This window comes from Aedes albopictus, chromosome 2 (assembly GCF_035046485.1).
Source record: "Aedes albopictus strain Foshan chromosome 2, AalbF5, whole genome shotgun sequence".
Lineage (NCBI taxonomy): Eukaryota > Metazoa > Arthropoda > Insecta > Diptera > Culicidae > Aedes > Aedes albopictus.
The window spans coordinates 472,718,216-472,745,730 of NC_085137.1; the positions used below are offsets into that span (position 1 = coordinate 472,718,216).

General features: G+C 41.0%; 1 protein-coding gene and 2 long non-coding RNA genes across 29 annotated transcripts in view; 2 read left to right on the forward strand and 1 right to left on the reverse strand.

The window, feature by feature from the left end:
• Positions 1 to 23,142, forward strand: part of LOC109414826 (supervillin) — a 1,049,091-nt gene extending 1,025,949 nt beyond the window's left edge. For 23 of the 27 annotated variants that reach the window (XM_062854054.1, XM_062854049.1, XM_062854055.1 and 20 more), the window contains 3 exons: positions 13,631 to 14,374; positions 15,316 to 17,879; positions 20,953 to 23,142. In XM_062854054.1, coding sequence (XP_062710038.1) covers positions 13,631 to 14,374; positions 15,316 to 17,879; positions 20,953 to 21,192 — 3,548 coding nt within the window. In that variant the 3' untranslated portion in view covers positions 21,193 to 23,142. Of the gene's footprint in view, positions 1 to 13,630; positions 14,375 to 14,511; positions 15,118 to 15,315; positions 17,880 to 20,952 lie in introns of those variants that run through there. The other 4 variants (XM_062854050.1, XM_062854057.1, XM_062854059.1 and 1 more) reach the window with 4 other exon arrangements.
• On the forward strand, positions 12 to 13,621 carry LOC134288644 (uncharacterized). The gene is made up of 3 exons (XR_009998079.1): positions 12 to 625; positions 695 to 13,376; positions 13,418 to 13,621. It is a non-coding gene; the product is annotated as an uncharacterized LOC134288644 (long non-coding RNA).
• Positions 22,092 to 26,695, reverse strand: LOC134288645 (uncharacterized). Its single transcript, XR_009998080.1, has 2 exons — positions 24,770 to 26,695; positions 22,092 to 24,490 (listed from the first exon to the last, which is right to left on the reverse strand). It is a non-coding gene; the product is annotated as an uncharacterized LOC134288645 (long non-coding RNA).
• Positions 26,696 to 27,515: the final 820 nt, after the last annotated feature.

The window sequence follows — 27,515 nt, forward strand, 5'->3', positions numbered from 1 at the left end:
AAGTTCCGCGAGTTTCCATATCATCTCTTAATTATCGTCAATGTAAGGAACTATTTATCCGTGCTCACAGAGGCGTGTGATCCCTTCCCCCCAAGGTGTGCATTTACAACAGCGAGCGATTGTAATTTCTCGCTCGAACAGCTTTTTGGATGTTCGACGACGATGTTTATGGAAGCGTATTGTGGATAATGTATACATACCTAGATTGTAGGTGAACGACGACGACGACAAACTTTCAAGTTGGCGCAGCGTTACAAGGCGTATAGCTATCTGTCTTCTACTAGACAGACAACAAAACATGCATCCCTCCGAACTGTTGAAAATACACGGAGTGATATGCACTATGCAGTTTACAGCTCACTTCGGCATGCATCGATGCACAATGCGATCATTTTCACATATCCAGCTTTCCACGCTCGCCATAATGGCGGATGCTATAAAACAATATGACAATATCTGTGCCCCAGCTAACGCAACGACTTATTTCATCCATAGCAACCTTTGATAAACAATTATTTTCCTTGTCAACGGAAAAAAACAAACTCTGAATTTTATTATTATCACCAGACAAAATTGAAACTTTGAAATAATCATCCCGCTTATCGTTAAAATACCACTTCGTAAGGTAATGGATTTATTAATCCTCATTTATGTTCTCTGCATGTATTTCTAAAAAATCAGTTTTATCTTCTAGTCTGAAAAATTGCCATATGTCCACATCATTATGTTGTTCCCGTCTAACAGTTTTGGTGGGAGGCCAGTAGCCGACCGGCTATGTCGAGGGTGATGACTTTGAGGCGTCGGAAGCCGCGACCGCGGTGGATGATCGGGAGCCAGCGACGACATTGGCTCGAGATCATCCGGATGCTGTAATGGCGGCTCGTTATGTGGTGTTTAGTGTTACGGACAGTCTTGTCGGTACGCGACGATACAACCAGCTTTCGTCAGGGCGTCTTGCGGGGGAGTTTTTCGTGGAACGCGTGCGACGTGGCCAAAGTGAGGGATTGACCAACAATTTGACGTTCCAACAGCAACATGACTCGTGGATTCGGAGATGTTGTAGGCTATGAGCTCTTGCCTGTCGCAACAGTGGGCCAGTATCCCAGCAGCGGTGCCCACGAGCGGCTATCAGGCGGTCTGAAATGGCGATTCACAGTGGACAGGATCAATGCCGAGGTTGCGAGCACAGCAGAAACAAGCGGGAAACTCTCAGGCGATTATCCAGGGCAATTCCTGATCGTCGTGAACAGGAATTCGGCAAACAGTTCCGGATTTCCCGGAGCTAGAACAATTGCCCTCAGACAAGATACTAGTGGCAATGTATCAAAGTCTATATTCAAACTTTACCATATAAATATGATCATAACTTGTGACAATGTACCCCGAAGAAATTCCTACCAGTTTACTCCGCACCTTATAATAAATAGTCAATTTGGTTAGATTGTTAATTGCATTTCAATGAACGACTTCGCAGTACTAACCCAGCCCAAAGGGTTATATTTTACCACAGACCAACATACGTACCACTAATCATTCCCATCTTACACCGATTTAATGACCAATTCTAAAATTTGATAGTTGGCCAACTGTCCACCCGTGGTGCTCGCATGAGTTTTGATCAAGTTTGACGTTTGCTCACTACCGCAACCTAGTTCATGGTTGGCCAAACTGTTTTTTAGCATTGGGGGAATGTTTCCGTGACTACATCGAAAAATGTTCATAGTATTACGTCTGTTTGTCGGTGGTTTTACATTCTAGGTGAAATCAACACATTAATTTTGTTTTCGACGGGTAACATTTGCCGTAACGTATTAGTTTGTGGAGTGTGGGAATTTAGGGCAATAAGTGTGAAAAGTTGGCGCTAGCTCGCAACGTTCAATTTGTTTGCTGCGCCTGAAGGTGGTTACGCACATACCCCTGAGTGTGATGGGTGGCGGTCTCCATTGAACCGCAACTGGATGTAAAGCGGAAAAGACTGACCCAAGAGAGTAAGCGCCCCTTCGAAGGGGTGTTAGGCTTGACGAGAAAAATCATCGAAACAATTGAAAGATAGTCGTAAAGGGAAGAGATGATACAGATTGAATACCACTGTGCTACATAAATTCGCCAAATTTTGAACGGATATTAGTTTGTTTTACCTTCCAAAGCCAGTTAGTTACCCAGCCGTTGATTTAGTGATTCGACTGAATATCCGTGACAACCCTTGAAGCATGATCGAAAACGGATTCAGGATTTTACCAGGCACCGTATTTCGGCGCAATCCCAAACCTCGTGACCCATAATCACGACTGGCTGCTCCAGTTGTCAGTGTACACCAACGGCGGTTCGGGAAAAGGCCCAAGAAATCGACGCACCTCGGGCGTCCAGCTTCCACAGGTCATCTTCCGGACGGTCCTCGCGAAGTGCGCGACAGAAAGTATGATTCAGTAAGATAGTTAACGTTTGTCGAAGTGCATAAGCGAAAATCCCATTCCGGCGGTTTCCGGCCATGACAAACATATTTCAAGTTTTCAGGCTAAAAGAAAAATAAATAATATAAAACTGGTTAATTTTGTTTAGATACGATAACGAAACGCAGAAATTTTTCCTCTTTCGTTTTCCTCTGGCAGGGAAGAAATGTGTTTATCAAAGGTTGCTATGGATAAAATAAGTCGTTGCGTTACCTGGGGCACAGATACTGTCAAACTGTTTTATAGCATCCGCCATTATGGCGAGCGTGGAAAGCTGGATAGGTACATGCTGGTACAAATCACGTCTCTACTGGGAGAAGTAGCTTTGTTTAGTGGTCGATTTTTTTTTCTTGCTGGGTTTAGTTTTGTTCCGGATTGGAAACACTGATTTTTTCTATTGCCTGGAAATATTGGGCTTAACCAAGTACTACCAAATTATGACAAACTGATTTAGCAATTTTCCATCGTAGCTCGGTTAGAGCCTAGAGCTCCTCAGCTTCTATCCACCAACAACCAGATCGGTAGCTGATGTTCTTGACAGTGGTAGGGTAAAGTTGAATAGGATGCAAGGGGTAGTCACTCTACACACTTCTTCTGTGCCAACGTTTTTTTTTTAATGTGCCTACCAGTGTGCGCTGGTGTGCCCTAGTGTGCCGAGGTGCCGAGGCTCCAACATGTTTTATGGTAGCTGCTATAAAAAAGCGACGCCGCACTGGCATTATTTTCTTAGCAACCGGGGAATTTATTGCACATCATTGATTTTGTTTATTCCTGAGAATGTCAATGAAAAGTTTCTCTCTATATTTTTTTTTCAATTTCGAAGAGAACATTTTGCTTTAGGATTGAAATTCCTTCCAAATGAACGCTGACTACATTCCCACACACTCTGGTGGGAATCTAAAATGTCGAGTGGGTAAAAATGTCTGTCATTCCGGAAGTATTCCAAGTGAAATTCTGGAATGGTTCCGGGATGTACTTTTAAGTACTTTTGTGCTTGGTTTTGGGGGACATTTCAGTGAAATCTGAGGAAACAAAATTGGTGGAATTTCGGTAGTAAAGTCTGATAGAGGAATTGTCATTAAATTTGATGACGCGGGTATGCTGGGAAAATATTGTAGTTTTCTGGAGGACATTCTTGAAGGAATCTTAGAGAAGCTCCTGTAAGCTATGGAAGGTACTTAAAAGTTCCCAGCAAAGTTGTAATCATTATTATTGGTGCTAAAGATTCTAAGGCCACCGACACTTGTTGATAAATATATTTTAAAACATTGTTGGTAGGGCTCATGGAAGAAAATTGTATTTATCACTTCTTGCAAAAACACATCCACAATACATTTCGTTGACAAACTTTCGATTAAACATCACACCAGCTTCTGCAGCAGTTATGAATCTGAAACAAAAAGGATTTGTTAAATTGGAATTCAGGAATAATTTACAAAAAAATCTATTGCACTTATTGCAAAAACATTTCGTTGTATTGACAGTGAGCAAAAACAAATCGACGATTGCTACGAACGAAAAGTCGTCCTTTTATAGCATCTTTATTATGTCAATCTGTGCCAGCCGGTGCCACTGGTGTGCCCGGCGTGCCCAAGGTACACTGTGTAGAGTGACTACCCCTTGATAGGATGTCATTTTTTGAACTTTGATCGTTTTTATTGATAAATAGTCTCACTTGTTAGGCATTCAAAGTGGTAACAGCAACTAAACAATATTTGCTTGATACTTCAGCAGAAATATTCACGAAACTAATGCATTTTCATTTATTTTTTAGCGATTTTAAAAACTGATTCGTAAAACGTAAGTGGTGCAAAAAGGCCATCTGCCATGAGCATGAGGTAAGATGCCACTTTATGAAAACATTCAAAAATGTCCATTATTTATACATTAAGTATACATTCGGGCATTTCAGACCCTTCGTATACTTAATACATGGAGTGTCAGACCCCTTCTCTCCCAAAAGATGGTCGTCATATTTGACTGACCTCAAACATGGATAGCGTAGGCAACAACAACCATGCGCCTCCATGTATGTCTCCATCTCCTTGGAAACCTGGCTGATAATAAAATAAACAAGTCCAGAAAACCTTAGTTGAAATCAAAAAATTCCGGAAGTTGCCAATTTACATTAGGAAACCAAAAGATTTTCCGTGGGTTCAACTACCTGGCTTCTAGAAGGATAATAATTTATGCAAACATAACATTTATGAATGATTTTGTGAGTTGTGTCATGTTAACCCACTTTGGCATTTTGGACTTTTATTCTTCAATCACTTAAGGACAAACGTCTTGAAATCCCGGTTCAACAGTGCATCAAAACTTCAGACGCACAAATTTCAAGAAGCAAGCTTCAAACAACAATGAATTTTATTATTCTGTTCTTGCTCACTTGTAATAAGCTTAAAATAAGAAGCTCAGGTGCACTAGTTTTGTTTACGAAGAGATTTGTGCCCCCAAAATCGTGAGTAGGTGCCGAAGTCGGCCATTGTGGCGGCCATATTGGGATTCTAACAAGTCTGTCCTTAACCTAATTTACGGCTCTTTTTGTCCACTAGGGCACAGTGATGGAAAACAGCGAGGAATGCAGCTGAGCAGACACAAACGCAAAGCTATCCTACTCGTGAACAACAGAAGCCAGAATATATTCGCATTTCCTTCACTCACGAGCTAACGAAGCTGGTCGCACTCGTGATTGATTCGCGAAGCAGCTCTGAACATTTTTCAGTTTTGTGAAAAAACGAATTTACACGGCCGACAAATTTACTTTTCAGGAACAATAAAGCACAAAACACTACTACCTGATGGATAATCACTTGTTTTGCTATTAAAACCGCACTAAAATGCAATTCCCGCATCTCCACTTGTTCTTCGCGAATAAAAATTCATGAGTGTTTTTGTTTTTGTTTTGCTTCATACTCGTGAAGCAAGCGGGTGCGAATAAACTCACACACGGCTTACTCTCGGCACCGTGAGTAAACCGTTTGTTGGTTTTACACTCGCGAGTTGATTCACGATGAGAGTGTTTCCATCTCTCCTAGGGCACTGCGAGACCGATTCCAATTGGAATATGTAGTTACACTTTGAGCAGCGCCTAAATATGTTCTATTCTAATTCTCTTATATTGGACTGGTTGCCGTTGCGCTGCTTTCACTTTCTACCCTATCATGGAAGAATGATGAGCACGAGGATGTTGATATAATGTGGCTGTAGGTTGTTCCTTTTTTCAGTCCGATTGGGGGTCCATTATGAAGTGCCGGTCGCCGATGTTCAAGTATCCGGGTACATTTGAGCCATGGGCTCAGAAGAGGGTCAGTGTCAGCTGTACTCAGGGGAAAAGAACAACTGACGAAAGTGCCGGGGCAGGGATAGAACCCATGACCATCTGCTTAACGTGTGACCAATTGCGCCACGGGTCCCGGAATTTTGGACTCTGTTTCCACTTGCTTCACGCCTAAATCGTTCAGAACACCTGTCAGCCATATTGCTTCAGCAGCAGCGCAGCACAATTGCATTTTTCTCGTTGTCAGACACTTGCCAAAGTTCTGGTAATTTTTCTCATCGGGGTCCCTCGCATGATCAGGTGCCACGGCGTTCACAGTATCGTTCTCACATTGGTTCTCACTCTCTTGCTCGTAACGAATTGGAACTACCAGATGGTTGTGCTCTGCAGAACATATTAGCACAACATCACAATTAGAACACAGGGAACAGACATCCAAGTCCAATTCCAAAACTGTGTAAGGAATTTAAGGTGAAACATCAAGAAAGCCCATTGAAATTTGGATACAAACTTTAGAGGCACAAATCAGACGAACAAAGCATCGAACCAAGTCGCACTTGATTATCCTGGCTTTGCTCACTTGCAAAAAGAGGCAGCTTTTCAAAATCGATCGCATTTGTTAACGAATTTTTAAGATTTGTGCTTTTGAAAACGTGAGTAGGGGTGCAAGTCGGCCATTGTGGCAGCCATATTGGTACTCTCTGAAATTTCTCCTTAACGGTCATTTGAAACCGCAACACAAGTGGCAATATCGTAGTGGCGCTGCTATCGCAAAGTTCCCACGCTGTTGTTGGTGGTGAATATTAAACTTATCTAGATATGCATACTCACCACTGACTGTATCAATTTGCCGCATAGGTGACGCTAGTGTTGTCAACGCTAAAAAAGTTGAATCCTTACACAGCTTTCGAGAAAATTTTCTATATGCTTGGATGTCTGTTCTCTGTGATTAGGATAACACATAATCAGCCATAGTATACCACCACAATACATCGTATGTGGCTGTTGCTCTATCCTCGGTCAAGCCCAATGCTCTGAAGATTACGCTCAACTTTGTGCGCTAATCGTGCTCTCTGCGTTTCGCGTCTGCTTGTGCATACTGGATCAGTAGCGAACACCAACTTTGCAGAGTTATTGCCCGGTGGTATTTTTATAACATGTCCTGCTGACCGTATTCTTCCGGATTTGATCATCTTCTGGATGCTGGATTCTCCGTTGAGTACTGCGATTTCGTGGTTTATCTTTCGCCACCACATACCGTCGCTCAAAAACTCCGAGTGCTTACAGGTCCTCCTCGAGCATGTTTCGTGACCATAGAAGACCACCGGTCTTATAAGCGTTTTGCACGGTACGTTTGGTGTGTGGGTGAATCTTTCTTTACCGCAGCATCTTCTGGATGCCGTAGTAGTAAGCACGTGACTTCCGCGGATGATGTGTCATTGTATTTCACGGGTTGTCTGCTGTTCAAAAGGATCCGAGGTACCACGTGGACGAAGTCATCTCGAAAGTGTGCCGTTTATCGTCGTTACACTATTGTGCACTGCTGCCTAGGCTTTCCCTTCCGTTCTCGGCTATACTTGTCAGCATATATATATTTTATTTTTTACGCGTTCCCCATTAGTTCGATCTTTTCTGCATCACGTTCGAGACGGGTGTACACTGTACTGCCATGCCGCCGTTCCAAATGTTCTAGCAATAATGTTCATGTTATCCGCGAAACAGAAGTTGAACAGTATGCATGAGAATCAATCACCTGGTCGTAGTCCCAGACGAGATTCCAGCGAACTAGACATGTCGCCCGAAACCCTTACGCAATTTTTTTTTTTCGAATGAGTGTAATCAGTTTCCTAATTAGGGCGGAATTAAAAGTTACGAAACTGATTACACTAGTTTACAAAATAAAACGAAAGTCGTGAACTTCTGCCAACGACCAAAATTTTTTAAGCATAATTTAGCGTTGATTTCGAAACCGCGCTTCAAAAAATTTTAAGTAGAGCAGTTTTTGATTTTTGGCTCAATATCGAGTTTTACAATTCTTTAAAATATGGAATTTACTAAAATTCAAATATCTTGCGTTTTGTTCAACATTAGAATAACCAGCCACAGAAATCTAATGTCGCGACTGTTCGTGTGACTAACATCTAGTTTGCCTCGCCCTTACAGCGTCAGTAGCGGTACTATAAGTGTCAAATAAATTTTGTTTACCAAAACAAAAGGTCCTCTACAAGATGGGCATTTAAAAATAATCAATTATTACAACTAAGGTTATTAAAATAGTTAAATAGGAAAACTGAGTACAGCGCCATTGGCGTTCTAGTGTATTTCTATTTGTTCAACCAAGTTCAAATCTTTTTCCATAAATAAAAAGCTGAATACAATACCATTCGATCATCTGAATGGATGTTTTGCGTCAGATTGATGAAACTTAAGATATTGGCGAGTTTTTGGGAAGATCTCCTTAAATTTTAGCAAAATTTCCAAAAATATATGAAGAAATGTATTTTTTTCTATAAGTAAATAACAGTATAAAAATTCTTTCTCAACGTTTATTTGACATATCATATGTAGGCGAGTTACAGTAAAAAAAATCAGCTAAATCGGATCATTGATTACGGAGAAAGAGATGTGTGAAGTGAGCGACTTTGCTTAAAAATAGAACAAAAATCGATTTCAAATCATCAACCTTGTATGGAAAGTCGAAAAAAATTCCGCTGTACTGTAATTTTTTTTCCTTCACGTTTTTGAACTCAGGGCATGATTCTACACTAAAAATGATCATCAGCTTACCGAGTTCAAAAATGCTGTAAACTGGTGTTATGTACACTCATTTGAAAAGGGTATTCTGCTTAGAGGGTTCGAAAAGTCGGTACAAGAACCTCACGCAATTTTTTTACACCGTCCATCGTAGCTTTGATCAGTCTAGTGAGCTTCCCGAAGAAACTGTTCTCGTTTATGATTTTCCATAGCACTGTGCGGTGGATACTATCGTATGCCGCAATACCGCATTGAAGTCAATGAACAGATGATGCGTTGGGACCAGGTATTCACGGCATTTCTGAAGGATTTGCCGTACTGGAAGATCTGGGCCGTTTATTAAGCTTACTTGATAACTTCCCACGAAACTCTTTTGTTTTAGGTGACATACCACGGAAGTAGTGCTACCCCACTTTGTAGGAAGCTTCCAAAATGGTGAGTGCTCGGAAGTTCTCAAAAGGTCGCCTTCCTTGTGAATGGGGTAAATTGACCCTTGCTTCTTCCAGTAGATGTTCTGTTTCATAGAGCCCACACTGGGGCAGAACGCAGTTATGGACAGACAAAACCTCTAGTGCTTTGGGTATCCATCCTAGAGGTTTGGTGTCTTTAGAGAAGTGTCTTGCAAGAGTTTTGACTAAAATCTGGTGACTCAATAATTGATCTAGATAAGTCGCAACTGATCTAGATCAGTTTTAGCTTTTTATAGAAGCGTCATAGAAGAAAACTTTCTTCTGCAAAGTTGTTCATTCTGATATTTTTGACATTTCTTCCGAAGACACTTTTACTCTATAATGCACACGAAAGGCACAGTGGGCTAATTTACTGAAAAAGTCGAAAAAAATTGATTTGATCAATATTTTGAAGTGAAAAAAAAATAGAAAAAAAATTCAAACGTTAGTTAGCAAAAATGTATAAGAAAAATATTATTCCATAACTAAAACTTATTTAATGACGAAAATTGAAGGTTCTTCTTATTAAAATAACAAAAAAAGGTAATTTACAATTTATTTGATAACTCATGAAGCAGCAGGCGGAGGCAGCTAATTTTTTGGCCAAAACATGTCAATACCACTAGCATTGATACAATGGGGAAAGAAAAGTGAGGTAACTCGGGGTTATTGCTATATACTAGTATGAAATCATCACGAAAATAAATGAAAATTGGCAATTGAGGCCAATTTTTTGGAAACCTAGCATGATGTAAAACAATTTTCCGATTATTTTTAATGCAGCATGCCTGGAGAATTTTTGTGATGAAGCACATCTATATATATAAAAATGAGTTTTAAGTTTCTTTGAGGCAACAAAACTCAGGAACGTATAAACCGATCAGCATGATTCTTGCACGGTTCGGCTCGTATTCATGGTGGCTGTGTTTATATGTACAAAAAGTTACGAAAATCTACTAGAAAAGTAAGAAAATTGATAAAGTACTGATTATTCATGAGCTGGGAAGGAAATCAACACGATCGAAATGAAACCAATCTAGAGTGCGGTGCTATTTTGAGCTCAACAGTTGTCAAACCACCACAAGACGGCAAGACAAAGTTTGCCGGGACAGCTAGTTTATAATAAAATCGGTTTGGCGCTTTTCAGGTCAATTTGTTCCTTATGAATGTATATCTAGATTTTTATTAAGAGGGACCTCAAGTAATAATATTGTTGTATCTATATACTCATATAATAGCGGAAGGTGGTGAAACTAATTTTACGTGTTCGACTATCTTAGAACATATGCCTAATAAACGTAGCGAGAGAGCAATGGGACATATCGAAAGTCTGTGCAGCCTCTGGCTTGAAGACGGTGTGAATTGTCTTTTTATATCGAAATTTTTTGCTGCAGTTTGCAGATTGAAATTATCGTAAAATATATTATATACTGATAATTCATTTGATTTAACCTATGTTTGAATATATGCTCAATAACCAAATCTGATATTTGTTAAATCAATAATACTGTTGAAGCTCACATACAATTATTTGGTATTTATTTGTTTGTCAAGACGTAGGGTCCAAATCAATAAAAATAACATATCTAGATACACATTCACATGGTATACACTGGTCGGAGCAGCACTAAATATGTATTTATTGTATTCATGTTTTATCACAGTAATTACCCAGACATGTTACATTAAAAAATAATCGAAAAATTGCTTTACATCATGTTTAGAGTTCATAAAATTGATCTCAAAGGTAAATTTTCATTTATTTTCGTGATGGTTTCATACTAGTATATAGCAAACGCCCTGAGTTACCCCACTTTTCTTTCCCCACTGTATGGATGCTAGTGGTATTGACATGTTTTGGCCAAAAAATTAGCTGCCTCCGCCTGCTGCTTCATGTGTTTTCAAATAAATTGTAAATCACCTTTTTTGTTATTTTCATAAGAAAAACCTCCAATTTCCGTGATTATGTAAGCTTTTGTTTTGGAAAAATCATTTTCTTATATATTTTTGCTAACCTAACGTTTGAAAATTTTTTTCTGATTTTTTTTACTTCAAAATATTGATCAAAATCGATTTTTCCACTTTTTCAGTAAAGTATCCCACTGTGCCTTTCTTGTGCATTATAGAGTATAAGTGTCTTCGGAAGAAATGTCAAAAACATCAGAATGAATAACTTTTCTTCTATGATGCTTCTATAAACTGATCTAGATCAGTTGCGACTTATCTAGATCAATTATTGAGTCACCAGATTTTAGTCAAAACTCTTACAAGACACTTCTCTAAAGACACCAAATCTCTAGGATGCATATCCAGAGCACTAGAGGTTTTGTCTGTCCATAACTGCGTTCTGCCCCAGTGTGCGTCGTCGTTTTCTCCGTTACCGTGGTCTCCCGTGCCTACGTTCTCCACGCCATTCGCGGCACGAAGCCGTTGCAGGATCCGTTGAGCTTCTGGTAGAACTTCTGTGTTTCTTGGGAACGGCACAGCAGTTCCATTTCTTCGCAGTCCGCTTCTTCCAGGTGGCGCTTTTTCTCCTGAAAGAAGCGGGTCTGCTGTTTCCGCTTCTGTTTGTAACGTTCCGTAAACTTCGGTGATATCCCAGACTCCAATTATGTGCATTATGTCACAGAATTTAACTCTTTTTTCGATCTGTGTACATATGGCCATATTTTTGGAGGCGGTGAAATAAATGAGTCGTAAGCGATTTTTGTTCGTCTGCTGGTGGGCGCTGAATTTTCCAATCGTCTGGTCTGAATTCCTTCTCCTGGCCTACCTGAGCGTTTGAATCTCCTATGATGATCTTGACGACGTGGCTTGGGCAGCGATAGTACTCGCTTTTCGAGCTGCGCGCAAAATGCGTTCTTGTGTGCTTCCGGAGTTTGGACTGTGCACGTCAGTGGGCTTCGTGGCCGTGCGGTTAGCGGCGTCAGTCGTTTAGGCGTATTGTGAGTGTGCCACGGAGTGAGGGTTCGATTCCCGCTCCAGCGGGAGGGAACTTTTCGTCAAACGAAAAATCCTCCACTGGTCCACTGGGTGTTCCATGCGGTCCGTTGCCTAATGTTAGTGAATTGTTTAGTCTGTGCAACCTCTGGTTGAAGACGGTGTAGTGTATTTTTTATTTATTTTTTAATCATGCTGAAATTGAAGAATCGGCCCTTGATCCTCAACCTGTACATTCTTTCGTCGATCGGCCACCATCCGATCACGCGCTGCATATATTATCGTCGCACCACCAAATCGAAGTCGTCGCTAGAAGCACATGCGAAGTTGCAGCTGCGAAGTAAATTTAAATCTATTTTTTCTGTTGCGCATCATTAAGCTAATTAAGAGCAACAATATGCACTAATCCAAATTGAGTTGCGACATTTCTAAGTAGGTTAAAAATCAATTTTCGCACGTTCGGTCACTTCGTATTTCGACCAAAAGCATAATAACAGCATTCATCACAATGGAAGCTGTTCCCAGCTCGCGTGTGTTATGGCATCTCTGGTGGATGGTAGATTCCTTCTAAGCGTTCGCACCATGGATCCTGTCCAACACACCTCCTGCAGCGCTACGATGCCGAACCCGCGGTCCTTCAGTAGATCGGCGAGTATGCGGATGCTCCCAATGAAGTTAAGAGATCGGCATTTCCACGTACCGAGTTTCCAATCGCAAGTCCTTTTTGTTCGCTGGGGTCTCGGTTCGTATTATTCTGTTGCTGATTTTCCGTTACAATGGTTTTTTACAGCTGGCTCGTAGGGCCGGACACCAACCCCCCATTTTCCGGAGGAACTTAGTGCACAATTTAGCTTAGAGTCCTTCCCTGGCAATCAGACGTTGATCAGCAGCCTCTAACATGGGGATCAGACGCTGTTGTGGGTTTGGAGTGTTGTGAGTGTGTGAAGAATTAGCCTAAGTTAAAATTCACAAACAAAAAGAAATTTTAAAAAAGCTGTTGTGAGTGGCTCCTCCTGGAGAACAAACACTCAGGTATGTAGAAGCAACCCCCCCCCCCTCTTCTTCTCTGTCAGCCTATGACTAAAGTTCCCACAGGGGTTGGTTACCCGATCTACCCTAAGGTAGCTCGTAGTTTCCAGCCGGTATCACAGGGAGGTAGGAAACGATGGACGTCTCTCTATTTTCAGAAGACATGCTAATCTTCTTGATAGAATGTTCTTCGCAATGAGGGAGGTTGTGTTGAAAGCAGATACTACAAATGGTCATATGTATTCTTGGAGGCGGCGTTATTGTAGGCTGGTTGATCTGTTGATCTAATTTTCTGCTCCTGGCTCATTCGAGCGTTCAAGTCTCCTGCGATAAATTCGGACAACGAACGGTCGTATTTGCATTCGTGTTTCGCTTAGAATTATTCAAACCATTATCGTGCTTCTAATGAGTGGATTTGTTCAGATATTTTCCTACGGGGCCTGAAACTATGCTTATGATTTTATATGTATCAAAGTAAACAAGATCATAGTACGTTTTTCTCGCTTACGGGTGAGCAATAATCCACTGCGTCCAATAAGCTGAACGCTCGTTGCGTTCCATACCTACATTTGTGAGTCGCTACCAAGGCAGCTGATAGCCTGAAAACATATGCATAGTTTTGAAGAGAAATCCATACGAATAAATTTCTCCTAGTGTTTCAAACATAAATATAAACTACTTCTTTATTTTGGAACTCATAGTTTTTCTTTCCTTTCCGCACTCTACAGAACTCTCGGATGCCACCAACTTCACCGTGGCGGGCCGAATGCCCGCCGCCCGGTCGCCCAAGTTGCCGTTCATCAAATCCGACACGAAGCAGTCGCCACCGATGAGCGCGTTCCGCAGTGTGAACCCGCCTCAGCTGGGCCTTGCCAAGAGCCCCTCGATGATGGTGTCTTCGGTGACTACCACGTCGACGCTGTACACTCCCACCACCCCCGGCGGACCACTTCCGAATGGGATACCATCGCCAGTGGCCGCCTTGGCCGCCGTCGGCCAGCAACTATCTAGTCAACTCAGTCAGCACAGAGCCGGAATGGACAGTATGATGAAGCGTAGCATTAGTGTACCCGGAGTGCCCTCGTCCGGCGTCTACGGCGAAGCCGGTGGGGATCTCAAGTCCCACGCTGCCGGCGGTTCAAAGGTTTCAATCCCAAAGCTGGACGACGAATGCTTTGGCAACTTTTTCACCAAAGTCGAGAAAACCGTAGCGGCTACCACGTTCACCACGACCAAGACCAGTAGTAGCAGCAGTTCGTCGGCGGAGGTCGTCATCGGAGATTTCGACACGCTCAAGGTGGACAGCCAACGTCTCACGCAGAAGAAGGTTGTCCAGGGACCAAGACGCCGCGGTGCCATGTCGAGGAACCCCCTCAAGAAGCTGGCTGCCCGGGACGATCTGCAGACCGAGTACACCGAGATCAAAACAGGTATCGCCGATAAAGAGTTGAAAAGACTCAAACTAGAATCAAGTAAGTGTGTGTTTTAATTTTAATGTCGTTGTCTCTCGTCTCTCCTGTATGCTCTCGACGCAAACGCTCTTTTGGACACTACCTACTTACTCGGCTTTCACGTGTTACACATGGACTTTACTGTTGTACCATTCTAGAATGATTTGCTAACTGCTTACGTGACCTTCCTACTCCAAGACCTCCAGTGAGTCATTCCTTGTCAAGTCGATTTTTACGTATTAGTCAACTTTTCTTAGTAATTTGCAAGCCTAGAGTGCCTCGCTGATTCTTCTATCTTAGTTATGAAATAGAAGGGTGCTGGCCAAGTCCTAACGAACATTGAGAAGAAAGAGGAATACTAAAATGTTGTTATAGAGATCCAGAATACCTCTGTTGTGCATATCCATAACCATCACGAAAAATTGTGTGTTAGTAGAAAAAGGTGGAAAATCTGGGAGTCACCATTGGTTAGCGATGGGGTCCGTAGATGTATGTGGGTAAAAAAAATAACAAAATTCGCAATCAAAGTCTATCAAGCAAAATAATTGCTGATTAGCATCTCCAGTTTAATGCATTCTAAAGATCCCTAGGTTTGTGTTCGAGTTCGAGACCAGCAGATCATCGATTTACAGTTTTCCTCTGGATCAATCGCGGACAAATTGACAAACGAAAAGAAATAACGGAGTTTAGCAAATAAAGAACACACAATTTGAAAGTAAGCCTATTAAAACTCAATCGACTTGACTTGGAATGGCCCCATACTGCTACCCCTATCGAACATTTGTCTAACAGCATATTTGTTAACCACGCCCCCTTTCTCCTTGCGCTATCTCCCGTGGAACCTCGCGGTCCCGCGATCGAATGCGCTGTTTTCTCTTTCTTTTTCATGTGTGTGTATGCGTGTTTTCTCCCCACCCGCACCCGCTGCTACCAACAAAAACCAACGCCGCTCATCCCTGCAGTTGCCAAAACTAGCAATCTAGCCATCGAAGCGCTTGCCGGCTTGGCTTCCGTGGAGGACTTCAAATCGGTCGCACTAAAGTCCAGCAGTCTGCCTCTGAACCAAAGCTTCGTTCCGTACAAACCGTTGATGTTGTTGCATGTCAAGGGCCGCCGGCACGTCCAGACCAGGTTAGTGGAACCGGTGGCGCGGTCGATCAACCGCGGTGACTGCTTCGTGCTGGTCACCTCGGATCGGCTGTTCGCCTTCATGGGTCAGTATGCGAATGTGATCGAGCGGTCGCGCGCTAAGGAGTTGTGCGATGTGATCGTCCGGGATAAGGATTTGGGGTGCGGTGCTGCGACAGCGACGGTGATCAACGATGGCAAATTCTGCAGCGAACGACAGCTTCGAGAGTTCTGGAAACTACTGGGGCGGGGTCAGGAAGACCACAAAGCGGAAGTCTGCGATGCTGGTCACGCCGATGAGGATGAGCTGTTGGAGAGTTGCCTGATCGAGACAAACAAGGTTTATGAGTTTGAGGATGATGGATTGGTGCCGCTGGAGGAGTACTGGGGTGCTACGCCTAAAATTGCCATGCTGGACAGTAAGAAAATCTTGATTTTCGATTTCGGTAGCGAGTTGTACATTTGGAATGGGAAGAATGCCTCCAGCGAATCCAAGAGAGCTGCGATCAAACTAGCTCAGGAGTTGTACTCGCAAGAGTACAGTTACGACATGTGTCAGCTGAACCCGATTAACTTCACGGAGTTGAGCGGTGATAGACAGAGGGATGCCAGACGCGTGCCGAAGAGCGGTTCGGTGCGACCGGATTGGTGCTTGATAGCGAAGGTTACTCAACACATGGAAACGACTCTGTTCCGACAGAAGTTTATCGATTGGCCAGACATTACCGTGCAATTGAAGGATGATGGTTACCACTTGGGAGATACTCCGAGTTTGGAGATCAAGCCAGTTGACGGAGAGATGTTGTTCAAAGGACAACCGTACGAGGAACCGAATCTGGTGCTGGAAAATTCTAGTTTGGGTCGAGGAAACTTTTACTACGATACTAATACGATGCGCCACTTTGATGTACTCACGATATCAGTGACGCAGTGGGAGATTGATGAATACGAGTACAAGGTTATTGAGGGACCTTCATGCGGACATTTCTATTCTGACGAAAGCTACACGGTTCGCTGGATGTACCAGGTAAGCGTTACAGTGCGGGAGCTAAGCGGAAAAGTCTCGAATCGAAGCACCGTTGTTGGACGTGATCGTTGCGCCTATTTCTGCTGGCATGGAAAGGACGCTCCGGCTAACGAAAAGGGCGCGGCTGCTCTACTTACCGTTGAGCTGGACAAAGAGAAAGGTGCTCAAGTCCGCGTGGCCCAAGGTCAAGAATCGTCGGCGTTCATTCGCTTGTTCAAGATAATGTTCATCCACAAGAGCAAGAAGACTCCCCGTAACGCATGGCGCTTGTACATAATTACCGGTAACTATCCGGAAGAAACTGTCTGCACCGAAGTGACTTGCCATGAACGTCAACTGCGGTCTCGTGCTACAATGGTGCTGATTAACGGCGAAAAGGGACGGGTATTACTCTGGAATGGCTGCAAAGCCCTACCTCATGCCAGAGAAGTTGGCCAAAACGTACTGAACGCCATTATCCAGAACAAGTACACCGAATTGTTCGATGAAAGTCTCTCTTCTGTAAGCTCGAAAACTCTCGAAGAAGGTCAAGAAACTCATGAGTTTTTCGAAGCGATCGATGGAAGCGAGAACCGTCACTCGTACCATTCTTTGCTCGGCTCGAACCAGGACTTCAGTTTCACGCCAAGAATATTCAACCTGACCAGCATCAATAACGGAAATTTCGAAGCTACCGAGTTGCATTACAATCTGCGGTGCAAAGACTTGATGTCGGCGTATCCCTTCCGACAGGACGATCTGTACAAAGCTCGCCAGCCGACGATATTCATGATCGACAATGGTCACATACTGTGGCTCTGGCAAGGTTGGTGGCCAACGGAGGACGGTGCCGGCAGCGATAGCGGAAGCAACAGCGGCAGTGATAACCACAGCAGCTTCGACAGCAATCGCTCCGGTGAGAACCGATGGCAAAGCGAACGCCGAGTTGCGATGGAAACGGCCGTTGCCTACTGGCAGGCGAAGCAGACAAAATTTGGAAACTGTACAACAGCCGTCGAAGGATCGAAGTCGAAAAAGGTTTGCAACGGAAACGAAGTCCATGCACCGGTGCCGGACGAGAACGGTAACGGTGGGGCCGCCATTGATGAGGTAGACATCGCCGGAAAAACCACTGCCAACAATGGTACTGCCAGCGACGCAACCGATGACTGTGATACTATTACTAGTGGTGATCGTGAAACCGTAGTAGTTGGGAACGGGGATGATGACTTTGGTACTAATGGTGGTGCTCGGGTAGCCGAACCGAAGGAGCGAAGCGCATCGAGCGAAATCAACGGCTACGTAGTTTGGGCTGGATTGGAACCGCTGGAGTTCATCGCCATGTTTCCCGATTGGGAGCAGCGAGACGATGTTGCAGAAATTAACGTACAGGTGAGTTGATTTATCTTTTTATAGGGTAGACTGTAGTGTCATGGTGGACATAGAAGGTAAGAGAATTTGAGCGAACGTGGTTTCAGATAGACAGACTAATTTTTGGAGTCCTGTACCTACGACACGTTGTGTTCTAACGTCACGTGGCTTATGCGACCAGTTCTTTTTCATGAGACATATGCGATGGACCGCTTCTAGGCCCATAACCTATTAAACATCTCGCTGAAACAAGATACATATTGCGCATTTCGCAGTTAAAAGTGCGACGAGGAAGTGCGGAATCTCAAATAAAAGTGTGATTTGGTGTCAAATCGTTTCGGTGTCTTCACCGCACTTATTCATTAGCTCATGATGAATAAGTGCGGTGAAGACACCGGAACGATTTGATGCAATATCGCACTTTTATTTAAGATTCCGCACTCTGTCGCAGTCCAGTTAGCAATGCAATAAACTATGTTGAACCATATACCCTGCTTGAATTTGATTCAGATTCTTATATGAACAAAATCAATCTAGGCGGTCAGTACATAGGGTCAAATGTTTGACAAAGAATAATCTGAAATGATAAATTTTTGCATATAATTATTCTTCAAATACAGAGCTGCTTTGTCTTCTTTCATGTTCATATAGGAAAAAGTTCGCCTCGACGCTGATTTAACAGAAGCGATCGTTCACTTCGCTGGTCGACTGTTGAATTTAGGGCAACAATTTTGAAACACCACTGACACGTCGGTTTGTCGGTGTATATAATACAATTAGCCTGTGTATGCTGGCAAAATTCTTTTGTTCTTTGACTTTTACTGCGAGCCATGTTTTGGTACTGTCCTACTCACTCTCTTAGAAATTTTGTACACAGTGCTCGCCGTTAAAGGTAAAATCTCACAGCATGCAGAGGCTAATACTGGACAAAGTAGTAGCAGTAGGTCAGTATTATGGAAAAACCAGGCCTTTGGCACGCCTATATCAATAACATTGAGTGACAGTATAGAGACATTGGGGGCCTATTTCCGTTTGATCAACACATTTTGGGGCCATTATAACAAAGAAGATGTTGACAACAATGCCTGCCACTGGGCTGGGAAAAACTCTAACGAACGAATGTCTAGATAACCCCATGTTAACTTTGATTGTTATTTACTTGCAATAATTTAACTAAGGTATTCACTGCCCCTATTCGCATAACAGTCCCATGTTTGCTGGGTTTCCTATTCACATGGGACTGTTGTGCGAATGGGGGCAGTTCATTTCATTCCTCCATTTCTTAACTTCTGTCATTCAATCAAACTTTATGTTATTGTACTGAAGTTTTGTTTCAGCGAAGACACACTTTATGAAAAAGACTATGCCCTTTTTCCATTCGATGACCCTGTCTCTTATTGAGTAAAAGTAGTATCCTAAGTATCTTATCTAAAGACAGTATATTGGTGCGAGTATTAATCTTCACTCACACTGTTATAAATAGCTCAATCTACAACCGTGTGGTGCGCTGCTGATAGTATCTCTCAATTTTTAACAGTGTCACTAGTCTTCTTGATAAAGTGATCTTCGATTTTAGTTAAGTTTCATGCAATCTAATTCCCTGGCCAAGTTCGCAGGGGTTGACGGTATTAAAGTGAAGGAGTTTCATTTTGATTATTGTAATGTAGTGTTCTTTAGTGAAACATATCACCTTTTTAACACTTTAATGCGCCTCCAACGGTTCATCACGAACCGGCTGCTGCAGATGGAGTATGGCTGATCATATGCATCAGACATGCTCGATAAACACGGAGGAACCGCCAGGGCTCAGTAGAGTCTATTCCCAAGCAATAGTTCCAAATCGGTTGGATTTGAGAAGGTTTTGATGATTGTTACAAATCCTAATAAAAGTTTTATAGGATTTGTGACTGGTTTTGGAACCTTTTACAGCCAGCTGACTTCAAAATGTTGTTTGGGCTCTATTTCCCACATTTCTCGGTTGATTTTGATTAGTAATTTATTAATGTCATAGTCGCTTTTTCGAATTTCTACAATGTTATACTGTATTATATTTAATTTAAATAAAGCAATTAAAATCAACCGAAAAATTAATAGTGGGAAGGAGATTTGCAGCACTTAATTGTGCTGATAGATTCGAAGCTAACGTGCGAACACTTGACATGACAGTTTGGACTGGACAAAAAACTGACTGCTTTTTATTAATTGAACAACGTTACTTTTGTATGACTAGGTTGACATTTCTAGTCCACGCATGAGAAAATGACATGGTTTATCTTGATAGGGCCGATAGGACAGAACGAATTTGAATATTTTTCATAGTTTTTGTAGGGGGATGAATACATAATAGTTGACAAGCAATTTTTGTTTATCTCTTAGATGATGTTATGACATCAACAGAAAAAATATCAGAAGTTCAGTTACATGTTTCTGTAGGTTTTGGACCGATGACATTTTAAGGACACAAGAGATGTACACAGAGAAGTAAAAATCAAGAAAACAATTTGACACAGAATCGATTAAAAAAGCTGTGCATGACGGAACAACTAGCAGGACACAGTTCTAGACGTATCTTTTCAATAACGACATTCAGCATATTTCCAATAAAACTACACTTCAATAAAGCAAAGATTAAAGCTGCTATGATAGAACAGATCAGAATGACTTAATTGACTATTACCTTGGAGATGTACTTCGAATAACTGACAAATTGACAAGAACCTAACTAATTACATGGACCATACTAAAAAACCAATTGACAAAAAGAAAAAAAGGGGAAACTTTTAGTAAAACTATTTTTGTTCAACGCAGGCCAAACAGTGTCGACTTGGGCCACACATGCCTACGTACTTCTGTGTGTTGAAACAAAAATAGAGGCTCCTAGAAGCAAATGTAGGGAAAGGGTGCGGTGTAGAACATAAGCACAGTGTTGCTACCGCCGTAATCACTTTGAAAAAAAAAAAAAAAAAAAAAAAAAAAGTTTCATGCAATCTAATTGCCGTTCCTCTGTTATTGCAGTTCTAACCGCATTTTTACCAGACTATTACAGAATTACCCACAATTTTATCTTCCATTATTTTCCCTTCCCTCACCACAGGATGGCCGTAAATCTGCCCCGCAGCCAATAGCCAGCAGTCTGTCGCTTCTGTCGCGCAAGGAGTACCCCCTGTCGGTGCTGCTGGAACGACCGCTACCCGAGGGAGTCGACCCGACCAAGCTGGAGTTGTACCTCCACGAGCAGGACTATCCGGAGGGGCTGGGCCTGACCAAGGCCGAGTTCGATCAACTTCCGGCGTGGAAGCAAACCAAGCTCAAAAAGGAGCGTGGTTTGTTCTAAAACAGTAACACGCGATCATCATCACTCGTTTCCACTAAACTTCCCTCAGACCCCAGCCTCCCTTTGCCTGTCTTTAATTTGTTTTTTGTTTGGGAAAAAGAAAGGCCAAATAGCAAAATTTCGTTTGTTTTTACCGGATGTTTTATGTGTCTTATATTTTGAAAAAACGATCATCGATATGTTTTATCTGTCTGCGTTCTAACGACGACAGACACATGATTGTATTTTTTTTTTTTTGATTTTCTAGTTGTTTAAATTTTATTCTGCAGTTGTTTATTTCTTTGTTTTTGTTATTATGATTTTTGTTTTCACTTTCCAATGAATGTTTTACGGTTCTAGTAGCGGCGCTCCCATTTGTTTTCCACTTGAATACTGTTTTTAATTTATGTATCGAATCATAAGTGGCGCCACCGTGCTTTTCTAAAATAGTCGTTTAAAACAGGTGGAAAACGTTATTCTCTGATTTGTAAACAACGAAATTGTGCATAATAAAAGTTTCCACGGTAATCGAACAATGTGTCCTCCGACTGTGTGGAGATTTCCGCTTTTTTAATCGAAGATTTCAGCTGCCCTCTATGATTTTAATCTAAAAGTTCGAAGGAACGGTGTGTGGAATCAACACTCAACTCAAGAGTACGAGATTGCTTTATACAACCTTTTTGTAGGGATAGAAATGTAATAGCAGCGCTGACGATTTCATAACTAAAAAGAAACATGAATTAAGTTTACACATCGACATAAAATAATTACATGTATGAATACCATTTCGCCATTTGCCAAAATTTATGTAAAAAATGTAATTTTATTAACTTTTGTAAGCTTCAATCGCGCATATATACATATATTTTTAAATAAGTAGCAGCCTAAAATTAACTCTGTCTCGCTTTTTTGCCCTGCAGGTTTATGTAGAAATGTGTGCTATCCTCTTTTTTAAATTATTTCTCGTAGAATGTTTAGGAAACATGAAAAAAAGGCAAAAAGTGGAATCCCTCTTCTCTCTTGGCAGTGATAGTATGTTTCATAAGGCGCTTATTATTATTATTGTTTGGGTTTAGTCCCACGTTAATGTGTTTAGGATACCATACGTAGCTTTTAGGTGGATCGGTCTTCAATGAAGCGAACAAAAGTCACAACCAAAAGAGTTGAACAATCGTATAGTAAGGAAAAAGTACTTAAAAGAACTGAACTCTGCTCGATGGCGAACAAAAAGAAAACAGGAAAAGCCTAGAAAGCACGGCTAAACCACTTCCCCCATTTTTTGAAGGGAAGATGTATTTTGTGAACCCGATTAAAGCCTGTTTGTGCGCGCGAGTGTGCGTGTGCGTGACGTGACGTGCTATTTGTAGTGAAACAGTAACTCTGTGTTCCATATTTACCTTATCATACTATTCGAAAAAAAAAACATTACGAAGCCCACACACACCACATCATAGCAAACGTTCAGAAAAGCCGCCAACGCTAAATTGAAAAAAAAACAACTATTTCTTGTGTGCTACTAAAATAGAAATAAATACGAAGGAATCGACCGAAACCAAGAAAAATCACAATCACTAAAATGCCAGCCTCATTGAGTATAATATAAATATATACATATACACGAAACAAAAAAAAATCAACTAAAAACCTTACAACAGCCGAACATTTATCACCACCACGTACACTTTACAAACACACAAACAAATTACACACATTTTAAGGTATACACCTTGAGTCAATAGAAGCAGCAAAAAAAAAATATTTAATAGTCATTTGATCGAACCAACAGTAAAGTACGGTCGTTTACTCGGCTAATAAACAGAGGAATCATATATGCATATGCTTTGTAACGCTCTCCTCCTCATGTGCAGAAGAAAACGATCGCGAACGAACATGAAATACACAGGAGCTAAATTTTGAAACCGAAAGACGAAACCGGAGAATAAAGAAAAATGAAAAACTTTTTATCAATAACTCGTATTGTGTGGCTTTTTATCGGAAAGAAACTCCTTTTACTTATAGATTGATGACATGCGGTTTGCTTGAAAAGCTTTCGGTACACATGCAACACTAGTGGAATAAAAAAGATAAATTACGCTGATATTGGTATAAGTAAGAATTGTTATGTTGTCTTTTTTAAATCTCTACACTCCAAAACAAAGATAATTAGGTATAGCAAAACGGGGCAACTTTAATAGTTTTTCAACAATTTACCTTATATTTTTACATGTAACAGTATTTTCTCTATTTTTATATTTTTTAAATAAGTACTGGGGTCTCAGTTATCAATTGCAATTGAAAAATCGAATCATTTGAAATATTTTGGGTGATCCATAATCTATATCTATATATACTAGACCTGTTCACTTTGAAACTTTTTTCTCAGATTCTCCGTGACACAACAAATTATCAATCCACATGCAAAAACAAGTCTTCAGTCCAAAATTGAGCCAAATTGATAAAGATTTAAAGGTGTATCAAATCGATTTTGTGTTTTTTTAACCGTTTTCACAGAAATTTACTCATAAATCCAGAAAATTGCTCCGAAAGGGTGCCGAAAATACCGTTAGGATATAGTTAGTACAATACTCTACAACTTTGCCGAAGATACTACGGTGTTTAAATTGCTTATTTCGAAGCTATTCAATAATTTTAGTTGAAAAATCACGAAAAAAAACACGATATTTTTACGATTTTACATATAAAAGTCATGTAATTTTACAATATTTTACGTGACTAAATTAATTAGCTATTTCTCCTTTGTGTAACGAACATTTCGTCCATACATCGTTTTTGTGTTGGAATTCGTTTTCAATGCCTAATTATCAAAAGTATGTCACGTTGATACTAAAAATCGCGTAGAGTTGCCAGCGCGAATTAAAACAAAGTTACCCATGATTAAGACGTCATGCCATCGTATTGTAATGTCTTTCGATTCAAGTATCAGAAATGGCGCAGATGATAAGGCTCGAGCCTGCGGATCAGAAGGTCCCAGGTTCAAGCTCAAATACATAATAAACTTTTTTTTCTTTCTTTGTAGCAGTTAGGATGATGAATCTGTCATGAGCCATGGCCCATGACTTACACGCAATCTCCCAAATAATGATGATCGGGACCTGCCAATTAAGCCCATTCCAGGACTAGCTCGATATTTAGTTTACTTGTTGACAAGAAATCGTGTCGACAAGATCAGCTGGACGAAATATTGGACATCTGTTTGATACCGATTAATTTAGCTAAAACAATTCAATACGATGATGGAACTGCTTCTGGATGCAAAATGTATCATACAACTGTGGAGATTACTTGCATCTATCTAGCCCTAGGGGCAAGACAGATCTAACGAGAGCAAATCTGTTCGAGGTGCTGTTCAGAATTCCTCACAGTTCCTCAGAAATTCTCCCATTTATGCCAAAGTGTGATCTGGCACCAATGTCAAACTGCAAAGTGTTGCGTGTGCTGAATGAAAATTGCAGTTTTAAGGATGTCTTTCAACAAATTTTGTCGATCATCGATAAAGAGAGTAACTCAGAATCTCTCAGAGTTGCTCTCGTTTGCACAGTGTCTTGCCCCTAGATCTAGCCACAAGCTACACAACTACACGATAAAGGGAAACTTCATTCTTACTATGCACTCTACGGTTTCGAAACAAGGCTATGATGCCAAATTGCAATGAGATGCGGAGTGTAGTCTCATTAACTTATAGCTGGATCGAGACGCAAAAAATTCTATTCCAGGGTCGAACCTTGAATCTTCGAATCGGCAGTCTCATGCTCAACCATCTACACCAAATTGAAACTGATGCAGATGCGACAAAGAAATGTAATGACGTTTTAATCATGGGTAACTTTGTTTAATTTTGTGCTGGCAACTCTATGCGATTTTTAGTATCAACGTGACATACTTTTGATAATTAGTCAATGAAAACGAATTCCTACACTAAAATGATGTATGGACGAAATGTTCGTAACGCATAGGAGCAATAGCTAATTAAATTAGTCACTTAAAACAATGTAAATTTACATGACTTTTACATGAAAAACCGAAAAAATATTGTATTTTTTCGCGATTTTTCAACGAAATTTGTTGAATAACTTTGAAATAAGCAATTTAAACACCGTAGTGTCTTCGGCAAAGTTGTAGAGTATTGTTCCAACTATATTTTAACGGTGTTTTCTGTACCTTTTCGGTGCAATTTTCTGGATATTGGAGTACATTTTCGTGAAAATTCTCGAAAAAACACAAAATTGATTTGATACACCTCTAAACCTTTATCAATTTGGCTCAATTTTGGACTGAAGACTTGTTTTTGCATGTGGATTGATAATTTGATGTGACACGGGTAGGTCAAAAAAAGTGAACAGGTCTAATATATACCCAAGGAAGATTTACGAGGCGAAAAACGTGGGAAAATTGAGAGTCAATCGGGTTTCCATACATTTTGAACGGGGACTTTGACTAGGCTAGAGACTTGAAACGTCAAAAAACGCAGTAGGCAAGACAAAGTTTGCCGGGTACAGCAAGTTTGTCATATAGGGCACTGCATTGTTTTGATTTTGTATGGGATTTTGACGTTTCTTCTTTTTGTTTTATCAGATGCGAAATTTAGCGACCTGTGCGATTTTCTGCGGTTTGAAAATTCTGGTTGTCTTCATCTTCAGGCGCCGCCCTGTAAAGGTTAGTGACCAAAATGGGAAATTTTTTAATTAACTTTTCAGAAAACTAGCCTATTATAGATCATGGAACGTTGAAACATAGATTGGTTAATGTCAAATGGACGAAAATGAGGTTTGAAGTTGAAAAACACTTTCGCATTTTTTCCTGTCGCATACTGTAAGCGTGAATCACATTTTCAATTTGGCGTAGGTAACATCGATGGTGCCCTGAAAAACCCATCAGATCTTTGAAAAACATCATAAATTTAAATCCTAGGAGTGTGAACATGATGGAAGAAGCCGTGAGGAATATGTTAGTTTGAATTTTATATTAAAACAAGCATTTTTTTTTACAATATTCCTTGTTCAAAAGTGAGTTTCTGTCAGTACTGAGTGAAGAACTCAGTGAATTCTTCATTACACCAACAAAGCTAGCCATGAAAATGTCTTACAATTCTCAGGTCATTTTGACAGACCACACACATGCACGAAAAAGACGGATCATATATTCTACTTTATCGATCAAGTTGCCGTCCTTTTCATGCTCATGTTAAATCTGTCAAAATGACCTCAGAATTGTCAGTTATTTTATGGTTAGGTTCGTTGGTGTAATGAAGAATTAAACTGTTAAAAACATTAGGGGGATTCACTTAATAGCGTAAACCGCTTATTGAAGTTTATTCTGATTAAACGTCGCGATCACCAAGGCAATCTTTGATTATTTCATTCGCAAAATCATGAAACATTTCACATAAGGAGAATATCATAGCTTACGCAGAAATTTAATCTGTGAGTCCCCCTATTACACTAGTTTACAAAATAAAACGAAAGTCGTGAACTTCCGTCAACGAGCAAAATTTTTGAAGCATAATTTAGCGCTGATTTCGAAATCGTGCTTCAAAAAAAAATAAAGTAGAACAGTTTTTGAGTTTTAGCTCAATATCGAGTTTTACAACTTTTTAAACTATGTTGTTTGTTGTTGTTTGTTTGTTTTATTAACGACCTTTTAACTCAAGTGAGTCATTCAGGTCGACCAAGCATACATATTTTATATAAACTAAAACTACAATTCAATTCTACTTTTATTTTTAACACGTTTGTAATACTTCTGCATCCATGCGAACCACTTGTCTGCATCTTCATCGAAGTCCGGTTCTTCGGGTATTTCAGTGGTATCCATATCGTCGTCATCGGTAGAATTCTCATTCTCATTCTGCACAACGGATTTCACAGCCGGCTCTGCTTTATTGTCTTTTTTCTTCCGTGGTGGCGATCTCTCATTCGACGGTGGTGGTGATCTATCATCGACCCGGGATACTACTCGCTTAGACTGTTGTTGTGGAAGCCTTTGTTGCAAATTTTGGAGCTCATCAGTGCCTTTCTTCTTTACAACCTTGGATGTTACAACGGAGGGGGTGATGGAAACGGTTGGATTGGCCAAGTTGGTTGATGTGATCTTGTTGGACGCTGCTTGTGCCAAGCTTTTTTTGTTGGCAGTGCATGATTTGCCAGTGTGTACCAGCTGGGTACAATGCCGACACGTTGCCGGCTGGGATAAATACGAAATATACGTTTGTTCACCCTTTATTGTGACGTAGGATTTCAGGTGGTTTTTTAGAACCATTTGCACAATTCGCACTCCGGGAGGAATGCCTCTGCCAGCGAAGTGCTTACCCCATACCGCTTCGTTCA